Genomic DNA, 10,755 nt, shown 5'->3' with positions numbered 1-10,755 from the left:
AACGTAGCTGTTTTTGCATTTGTTTAAGCTGTTTTCTAGTGATTTTTGTGGGGTACATCCATTACAATGAGCTAATGATGTGAAATTTCATCTGGCATAGAACATTTGCTCTCTCACTAGGCCACTGTTCAGAAAAGATAGCAAACTACACAGCTAACACAATCACTTCAAACTGAAGCTGCATTTCGTGTTTTTCTATTGACATTTCTTTGTGTATATCCATAAAATGATCCTGAGTCATGATTTCGACTGGATGAGAAAAGCTGCCAGCCAGCCTGTCTGTCTCGTCCCGAACCCTGACACATTCATTACCACTGGAGATCGAATTTCAGTATTGAAACAATGTTGCAAATGTTGGAGAGATAGACAAGGTTATTACAAATCTTTGTTGTTGAAAGCCAAATGCTAGTCTAAAAGAAATGGAAGATAATGTCTAGATTATTTTTAGTGTAGATCTAGTATATAAATAGCCTCATATGCTGAGGAAGTGAAGAGAGAAGTAGAGGAAGATGGGTCCAGGGCGAGGGATCCTAAGAGGCTCCCTGTGAGTAAACCGGGCTAATAGAGTGATAGGAATAACATGCGCCAGTAAGGTTGCTTTCTGAGCGTTCATAGCCATGGTTATCAACTATACCGCAGAAATGGAACTGAAATAATAGAAAGTAGATGTGGTGGTAGCTACAGAGAAATACTTGGGTGTATGAGATTTTACTGCAGAAGAGTTACAAGGTGTGTTAGTGGCAAGGTTTTAACGGGTGTTGGTAGGGCAATTTTGCTTCCTTTTCCAGTCCTTTGTCCCTTCCCTTTTTGTGTCATAAAGTGTAATGAATTCACACTCCAGAACAGTAGGCGGAAACATAGGGCTAAATAAGATACATATATTAATAGGGAGGCCGTTATCGGCCACGCACTCCAGTAAAGTAGATGACGGTGTATGCACCTTTTAGTTGGTTGCGATCTGCCAATACAAATTTCAAGAAGAAGATAGGCGACGGAGCCCTGAGAAGGAGTACCAGCATCTTTGCATTTCCACTAGTTACCTTAGACCAAAAAATGATAAAAACAGAAAATTGCTTTTTAGTTGTAATTTAAAGTTATGGTTAGGCATAAGGTTGACAGTGTGTTAAGGTTAGGTTTAAAATCAGATTTTAAGAAAATACATTTTATAAATAGGCGGAGTTTATGAATGTGTGGTTGTGGTAAGTAGCGACGACAGTCTCGCGTGCACTTGCCGTAAAGCAGAACGTGTGGACGACGTCATACATTCAACATGGCGACCTCCGTAACGGTAGGCGGTGGTAAGTTTAATAGTATTGTACTTGAAATGCCAGTGTCTATTTCATTCTCTACCTCTTCTAAAGTGTGGTTTAGAATTAACTAAACATAGGTTATGTTTTATAGGGTTCACACTACTCAGGAGTGTTGCTGGGCAGATACGCTCAAGGTAAGGAGAACCAGCACACGAGTTAACAGCGCTGTAATTTCAGTGAAGGACAAATCAAGCAGTGAAGTTATATGTGCTTACAACTTCATAATTATACCTATTACAAGTATTTGCCAGATTTTTTGTATTGCACCTCTTTCTGTCTATAACTTATCAAACGTTAGCTAGCTAACGTTAGCGTCTTAGCGAAGTTCTCTTCTCTATCCAGGCTGTTTGCCTTTGGTAAAACCCAGAAGCTCCCCTGCATCCACACCAGCGCCGCATTAGATGTCAACAAGAACTGGGACAGGAAGAACCTGCAAATGTTCCCACCACAGCAGCCTGATGAAGCACGAAGACCTGCAGTGAGTTCCAACAACCAAGTGATACATACAGTAGTTATGGTTAAATAAAACATGTATACCGATGGAAATCATTCCATATCTGACCATTTTATTGTTTTCAGTTGTTGCGATATACTAAATACAGACCAATATATTTATTTCACAGGAGGTGCACCACTGCAGGAGGCAAATCAAGTACAGCAAGGACAAGATGTGGTATCTAGCAAATATGGTGAGTGTAAAGGTTTGAATGTAAAAGCAACATGTTGAACACCTTCCAGATAGCCCTAGACATAACAGATTTTACTGCGTATTCTTACTCTTTAGATGCAATATTCAAAATCTCATAAATGTACTTTCTTTACTTAGTCTTCTTGTCCCTCTTGGAAACATAACAAGTTCACCATGGCTCTCCTCACTCTTTTCTGTGCAAGGGCTTTTGCCTCTTGTAAAGAGATCCCTGGTTTACTAAGGTCTTGTAAAGGAGAGCATCGGCAGTTTTTTATTTTTTGCCTTGCCACGCATGCACCAATCAATTTAATTCAATATGCTTGCACACATGCAGGACTTTTATTATGACATGAGGTGGAGCAGAGAGGATGTAATTTAAGGCATATGCAGCAGACCCACGTTTGAAACGTCTGTTTAAAGGCCCAATGCAGCCAATTTCTCTTATCAAATAATTTCTCTAATTTCAGTTGAGGACCTTACTGTAATACTTTTCCATTAAAATAATCAGAAAGAAACAACCTTTTATTTTGCAAAAAATAATTTCTCAAGCTATGACTGTCTGGGAGTGGTCTGACTGGGAAGGGATATGTAATCTGAAAACAAGCTGTTATTGGAAGAGGGGTTTGGAACTCTATTATTGGGCTATATTAACTTATACTGTCTAATGTCACCAGGCAAGCCAAACTCCACCCATCCAAAACATTTGATTTGAAGGTCCTGTTTAGGTTGTATATGCAATTCCTTTTAATGAAGCATCCAATAAAACATTTGCCAAAATGCAATTTGTGCAAAAACATCTAAACGGCGTACCTGATGTGGTTCCATATGTAACAGAGATCAAAATCTCGACTAAGATCTTTGAAAGAGGGGGAATCTAATGATGCAACAACTAGGATGTGTTTCTAATGTGACTAGGATTGTGCCTTTGGCTTCTGGTCAATTAAAGTTTATTTGAAACAAAGAAATAAAGTGATGGACAGCAATACAGATAATACAAAGAAATGGTGTGGTTGGAAGCCACAAAAACCAATACAATACATAATTACAAAAATAAAAAGGTTTTCAAACGGATAACCTCCTAATTATGAATATATACATGAATTGATCAGTAGTCATGAAACAGTCATTTATAAAAACCACTTTCATAATGATTCAGACTAGAGGTCGACCGATTAATCGTAATGGCCGATTAATTAGGTACTTTTGGGCGCCGATTTCCGATTATTAATTTTTTTATACCTTTTATTTAACTAGGCAAGTCAGTTAAGAACACATTCTTATTTCCAATGACTGCCTAGGAACTGTGGGTTAACTGCCTTGTTCAGGGGCAGAACGACAGATTTTCACCTTGTCAACTCAGAGGTTCCAATCTTGCAACCGCACAGTTAACTAGTCCAACACTCTAACCATTGCACTCCACGAGTAGCCTGCCAGTTACGCGAACGCAGTAGAAGCCAAGGTAAATTGCTAGCTAGCATTAAACTTATCTTATAAAAAACAATCAATCATAATCACTAGTTATAACTACTAATCCAGTTTAGCAGGCAATATTAACCAGGTGAAATTGTCATTTCTCTTGCGTTCATTGCATGCAGAGTCAGGGTATATGCAACAGTTTGGGCTGCCTGGCTCATTGCGAACTAATTTGCCAGAATTGTACATAATTATGACATACATTGAAGGTTGCGCAATGTAACAAGAATATTTAGACTTGGGGATGCCACCCATTAAAAATAAAAGAATACAGAACGGTTCTGTATTTCACTGAAATAATAAACGTTTTGTTTTCGAAATGATAGTTTCCGGATTCGATCATATTAATGACCAAAGGCTCGTATTTCTGTGTGTTATTATGTTATAATTAAGTCTGATTTGATTGAGCAGCAGCAGGCCCGTAATCATTCATTCAAACAGCACTTTCGTGTATTTTGCCATCAGCTCTTCGCAAGCACAGCGCTGTTTATGACTTCAAGCCTATCAGCCTAATGGCTGGTGTAACCAATGTGAAATGGCTACCTAGTTAGCTGGGTGTGCGCTAATACTGTTTCAAACGTCACTCGCTTTTAGATTTGGAGTAGTTATTCCCCTTGCGCTGCAAGGGCCGCGGCTTTTGTGGAGCGATGGGTAACGATGCTTCGAGTGTGGCTGTTGTCGATGTGTTCCTGGTTCGAACCCAGGTAGGGGAGAGGAGGGGGATGGAAGCTATACTGTTACACTGGCAATACTATAGTGCCTATAAGAACATCCAATAGTCAAAGGTATATGAAATACAAATGGTATAGAGAGAGAGAGTCCTATAAATACTATATTAACTAAAACCTCTTACCTTGGAATATTGAAGTCTCATGTTAAAAGGAACCACCAATTTTCATATGTTCTCATGTTCTGAGCAAGGAACTTAAACGTTAGCTTTTTTACATGGCACATATTACTTCTCTAACACTTTTTTGTTTTTGCATTATTTAAACCAAATTGAACAGGTTTCATTATTTATTTGAGGCTAAATTGATTTTGATGTTTTATATTAAGGTAAAATAAGTGTTAATTCAGTATTGTTGTAATTGTCATTATTACAAATAAAAAAAAATTGTCCGATTAATCGATATTGACCTTTTTGGTCCTCCAATAATCGGTATCGGCGTTGAAAAATCATAATCGGTCGACCTCTAATTCAGACCCTTTACTCAGCTACAATGTTGGACACCTGTATTTAAGAATTGTTTTTATTTTTTAATCCCATTCTTTTCTGCAGATCCTCAAGCTCTGTCAGTTTTTATGGGGAGTGTTGCAGCACAGCTATTTTCAGGTCTCCAGAGATGTTCGATCATGTTCAAGTCCGGGTTCTGGCTGGGACACTCAAGAACATTCAGAGACTTGTCCCGATACCAATCCTGCTTTGTCTTGGCTGTGTGCATAGGGTCGTTGTTCAGTCTGAGGTCCTGAGCAGGTTTTCATGAATCTCTGTACTTTGCTTCATTCATTTTCCCCTCAAACCTGACTAAAACACACTGAAAAACATCCCCACAGCATGATGCTGCCACCACCATGCTTCACCGTAAGGATGGTGCCAGGTTTCTTCCAGATGTGATGCTTATTCAGGCTAAAGAGTTCAATTATGGTTTCATCAGACCAGAGAATGTTGTTTCTCATGGTCGGAGAGTCCTTTAGGTGCCTTTTGGCAAACTCCAAGCAGCTTGTCATGTTTCTTTTTACTGAGTGACTTCCATCTATCCACTCTACCATAAAAGGTGTGATTGGTGGAGTGCTGCAGAGATGGTTGTCCTTCTGGAAGGTTCTCCCATCTCCACAGAGAAACTCTGGAGCTCTGTCAGTGGCCATCGGGTTCTTGGTCACCTTCCCGACCAAGGCCCTTCTCCCCTGATTTCGCATTTTCACCCGGCGGCAAGGTCTAGGAAGAGTGTTGTTGGTTCCAAACTTCTTCCATTTAAGAATGATGGAGGCCACAATGTTCTTGGGGACCTTCAATGCTGCAATCAGGTTGTAGAAAGATGATCAATGGAAACAAGATGCACCTGAGCTCAATTTCAAATCTCATAGCAAAAGGTCTGAACACTTAAGTAAGGTATTTCTGAGCATCTCTTATAGCTTGTCTACTGTTCCCTATGCACTTGAATGTCTACTGGGAGTGGCACTTCAATTTTAATTAAAAAAAAGTAACTCTTTTTAATTGTGGCCATCCAAGTTTAACACACAATTGCATTTTTAGAAATATTGCGCAGTGACTGGTCTTATAAAAGCACATGTTGCACTCAAGCAGCAATGAGCTGAAGCGCTGCAGCAGCTCTAGTGTTGTCTGAGGTGATATTCTGCTCAAAATAGGCTCTGTCTGTCTTTGTTGTGCATGTGTGATAAATAAAAGACGTGCCTAACGTAAATACACGTGGCAATTTAATTCCACAATTATGCTAATTAAGCTATAGACCGATAAGCATTACGGCCATATGTATTTCCGTGGACTGGTCTTTTCATCAATGAATGAAAGTGTTAATTTGCAATTGGAATTATTTTAATGGGGGGGATAAAAGCCTTGAATAATGCTTTCCTGTGGATTTTTTGACTGAAATTCCCAATGGTAGGCTCTAAGGTCCAATGCCCTGCAAAAATGTCAAGTAATTTCAAATAGAATCTTATTCAAGATTCGTGACGCACATGTGGTGGGTTTTTACGCTACGATGTTGTCCAAGAGGGATAGCATCGTTGTATACACAGCTATGGCCTTCCCTGCTTTCACTTTCCTAGTGGGTTGTTGTCCAGTGCCTTCCTTGTGCCTGTCCCATAGATTGGTTGTCATAAAACAATATAATGTAAGGCTGACCTTCTCTGACAGCCTTACTTGTAGGTTGTCCTTTTAAGTATGCTATTTTGTTTAATGCAGTCAAATATTATTTACCTGTGCTTTTATATATATTTCCACACTGAGGTTGGCGTAATACTATGAAAGTGAATGCCTGTTTTGATGGGATGGAGTTTTGGCCTGCCTGGTGATCTCACGTGATTAGTAAATAGACACATAAGAAAGAGTTTCAAACCTCTCTGCCAATAACGGCTAGTTTTCTGTTTCCCCTCCCAACTCAGACCACTCCGACAGTCCTACCAAAATTGTTGCTTGAGAAATTGCTCTTTGCTATTTTAGTACCATTTTAATTTAAAACGATTACGGTAAGTTACTTAATTGTTTGTCAGATGATTTTGGTATTGAGATAAAAACGGGTGCATTGAACAGTTTTTAAAATGATAAAGTATTATGCCAAAGGTACATAAAGATGTCAATTTAGATATGACATTGTTTTAGCACTATCAGAGTTTTTAAACTATAGCGTGCAACATGGTTCAATGCACCAGTAAATCAGCACAATCTACTCTTTCGTTTTTTAAATCGGCAGTGTCTTGGAGGTAAAATTGGGATCATGTATACTGTGCTGACGATAATATGAAAAGAGTAATGGAGAGCAATGTATAATAAGGCGAACTTGGCCAACAAGGCATTTGTGTTAAGTGCATGGGGCCTGCCATTTTTATGCGTCCGCTATTGGTTGACTTCCTCTTCTGTATTCTTCCAACAGATCAGAGGAATGACTATTGACGAGGCCATTGCACAGCTTGAGTTCAATGACAAAAAGGGGGCAAAGATCATGAAAGAGGTATGTTTTAATCCATGTGACTTTCTACAGCATGCTTTAGCTAGTTTTGGAAAACAATGCAACATTTAGGCTTGTGATGCAACAAGCTTTCACAGACTCAAATCAGAATTAGACATCCATTCATGTTTCTCAAACGTCAAATTCCGAAGGTTAAGTTTAGGCATTTGATGCCTAGTCTTAAAACAAGAATATCAAAAACAACTTTTTATCACTGGATTTGAACATGCAACCTTTTGAACCAGGGGCAGATGCTTACCTTTTGAACCAGGGGCAGATGCTTACCTTTTGAACCAGGGGCAGATGCTTACCTTTTGAACCAGGGGCAGATGCTTGCGCCCATCTGCCATCCCCGTCAACAACGCCCTAGCAAAACCGAAACCTACTTGAAGGTAACAGCGCTCACTGTTGCCCCTAGTGGCCTTGTTTCCACATCATCTCCCGTTGTCCTCGGACATGGATGGACGTCAAATACTGATTTATATCACGGGTGACCTGTCTGTGTGATGTGCTCATGTCCAGTAGTTCTATAGTTATACTGACAAAACACACTCGTATGACTTGTCAGTGTTTGGCCCGTCTTCCTTTCATGATGTGATACGTTGTTGTATTTTTAAGGTTCTCTTGGAAGCCCAGGAGATGGCAGTCAGGAATCACAATGTGGAATACAAGTCCAATTTATATGTTGGTAAGTGTCAACTGTCGTACATCTTCTTGAAATCTTACACATCAAATTGTATTCGTCTCACACACAGTTCACAGCAAGTATAAAAGGCGCAGCAAAATGCTTGTGTGCTAGCTCCCTTATTGCAGTACGTTAATCAATATTAATAATAATGAAGAGTCAGGTACAAAATAAGTAATAGAGGTAGTATGCATAGTAATAATACTGTTTTAAAAATATGTGGGCAGTGTCTCGGTCACATAGTAGAATAAATGGTATATAATAGAACAGTATCATAGAACAGCAGTGTTGACTGAGTGTTTGTGTTTGGGATGTGTGGATACTAGTCAGTGCAGATAGTCTCTGATACACAACTTCATACACATAACATCTTGTGAGAATCCTCTCACAATAAAATGTATGGCAGAAATTGCCCATGCGTGCCCTAAATAGCATGATTGAATTCCTGAATGTAAATTGTTAACAAGGTTAGAAAAAAGTGATGGTGATCATAAAAGGGTGTATGCTGCATTCTAATCACATCCTGACTGTTTTCAAATGGAAAAAGCAATGGAAATTTATTGAAAAATCACAATAGGGATGTAATTTTAGATGCCTGAAAATACATACTTTTCTTCACTTCAGAGAGGCTGGGTATGATTTATGCAAATGTAATTCAGAGGTTATTATAGATAAACAAATGGAAACAGAAATATCTTTATTCTGATGTGTTTGACATTCAAATGCAATTCCAGAATGAGAAATGTGTCATTGTGTTCTATATGTCTGTCTCACACACACACACTCTTTCACGCACTCTTTATCCCCTTCTCCCTCACTTCAGCGGAATCATTCTCCAACAAGGGGAAGTACCTGAAACGTATCCGTTACCATGGCAGAGGAATGTTTGGGATCATGGATAAAGTGCACTGCCACTACTTTGTCAAGCTGGTGGAGGGGCTTCCACCGAAGGCAGAACAGAAGACTGGCTTCGACCAGGCCAAGAATTACGTTGAACAGCTCAAGAGTCGCACCATTATCCACGCACTCTAGGGAAACTATTACTGTTTGTGATTTGATATGTTGTAAATAAATAATGTATCATATTTGAGGGATTGTTTTTACGATTCTGGCTTTTCTCATTTAGGATTTATAAGTAGTATGTTTTTGTTGTGAGATTGTCTGCTTTTGATCGCACCCAGCAGTTAATTGTTTACATTAACATTTTAGTCAAAGCATAAGCTCTTAGAGGCTGTATATAGCCTAGTGGTTAGAGCGTTGGGCCAGTAGCCTAAAAGTTGCTAGTTTCAAACCCCGAGCCGACAAGATGAAAAATCTGTCGATGTGCCCTTGAGCAAAGCATTTAACCATAAATGCTCCAGGTTCGCTGTTGATAAATGCTGACCATGGCCGTGACCCCACTCTCCTAAGTTGTCGCGGGGAGTTAGGATATGCAACAGAAACAACACAAATCATTTTCCCAACAATTGTTGAGACAGATTATTTCACTGTATCAATTCCAGTGGGTCTGAAGTTTACATGCACTAAGTTGACTGTGCCTTTAAACAGCTTGGAAAATTCCAGAAAATGACGTCATGGCTTTAGAAGCTTCTGATGACATTTGAGTCAATTGGAGGTGTACCTGTGGATGTATTTCAAGGCCTACCTTCAAACTCAGTCCCTCTTTGCTTGACTTAATGGGAAAATCAAATTAAATCAGCCAGAACTCAGAAAAAAAATTGTAGATCGCCACAAGTCTGGTTCATCCTTGGGCGCAATTTTCAAACACCTGAAAGTACCACATTCATCTGTACAAACCATAATACGCAAGTATTAACACCATGGGACCACACAGCTGTCACACCGCTCATGAAGGAGACGCGTTCTGTCTCCTAGAGATGAATGTACTTTGGTGTGAAAAGTGAATATCAATCCCAGAACAACAGCAAAGGACCTTGTGAAGATGCTGGAGGAAACTGGTACAAAAGTATCTATAGCCACAGTAAAACGAGTCCTATATCGACAACCTTAAAGGCTGCTCAGGAAGGAAGAAGCCACTGCTCCAAAACTGCCATAAAAAAGCCTGACTACTGTTTGCAACTGCACATGGGGACAAAGATCATACTTTTTGGAGAAATGTCCTCTGGTCTGATGATTTGGCCATAATGACCATTTATGTTTGGAGGAAAAAAGGGGATGCTTGCAAGCCGAAGAACACCATCCCAACGGTGAAGCACGGGGGTGGCAACATCATGTTGTGGGGGTGCTTTGATGCAGGAGGGCTGGTGCACTTCACAAAATAGATGGCATCATGACGCAGGAAAAGTATGTGGATATAATGAAGCAACATCTCAAGACATCAGTCAAGTTTAAGCTTGGTCACAAATGAGTCTTCCAAATGGACAATGACACCAAACATACTTCCAAAGTTGTGGTAAAATGGCTTAAGGACAACAAAGTCAAGGTATTGGAGTGGCCATCATTAAGCCCTGACCTCAATCCTATAGAACATTTGTGGGAAGAACTGAAAAGCGTGTGCGAGCAAGGAGGCCTAGAAACCTGATTCAGTTACCTGTCAAGAGGAATGAGAAAAAATTCAACTTATTTTGGAAGGCTTGTGGAAGGCTACCCGAAACGTTTGACCCAAGTTAAACAATTTAAAGGCAATGCTACCAAATACTAATTGAGTGTACGTAAACTTCTGACCCACTGGGAATATGATGAAAGAAATAAAAGCTTAAATAAACCATTCTCTCCACTATTATTCTGACATTTCACATTCTTAAAATAAAGTGGTGATCCTAACTGACCTAAGACAGGGAATCTTCACTAGGATTGAATGTCAGGAATTGTGAAAAACTGAGTTTAATTGTATTTGGTGTATGTAAACTTCTGACTTCAACTGTATGTATGTATGTATGTATGTATTCAAAA

At 39.5% G+C, this 10,755-nt stretch overlaps 1 protein-coding gene across 1 annotated transcript; it reads left to right on the top strand.

The window, feature by feature from the left end:
• Window positions 1–1,227: 1,227 nt before the first annotated feature.
• Window positions 1,228–8,932, top strand: mrpl22 (mitochondrial ribosomal protein L22). Its single transcript, XM_029627636.2, has 7 exons — window positions 1,228–1,298; window positions 1,402–1,444; window positions 1,653–1,788; window positions 1,934–1,999; window positions 7,083–7,160; window positions 7,776–7,845; window positions 8,666–8,932. Exons 1-7 carry the CDS (start codon window positions 1,271–1,273, stop codon window positions 8,872–8,874), a joined length of 630 nt encoding a protein of 209 aa, XP_029483496.1. The 5' UTR covers window positions 1,228–1,270; the 3' UTR covers window positions 8,875–8,932.
• The last annotated feature ends 1,823 nt before the right edge of the window (window positions 8,933–10,755 follow it).

This window comes from Oncorhynchus nerka, linkage group LG22, assembly GCF_034236695.1.
Source record: "Oncorhynchus nerka isolate Pitt River linkage group LG22, Oner_Uvic_2.0, whole genome shotgun sequence".
Classification (NCBI taxonomy): Eukaryota; Metazoa; Chordata; class Actinopteri; order Salmoniformes; family Salmonidae; genus Oncorhynchus; species Oncorhynchus nerka.
This window is presented reverse-complemented; position numbering and strand designations above follow the sequence as displayed.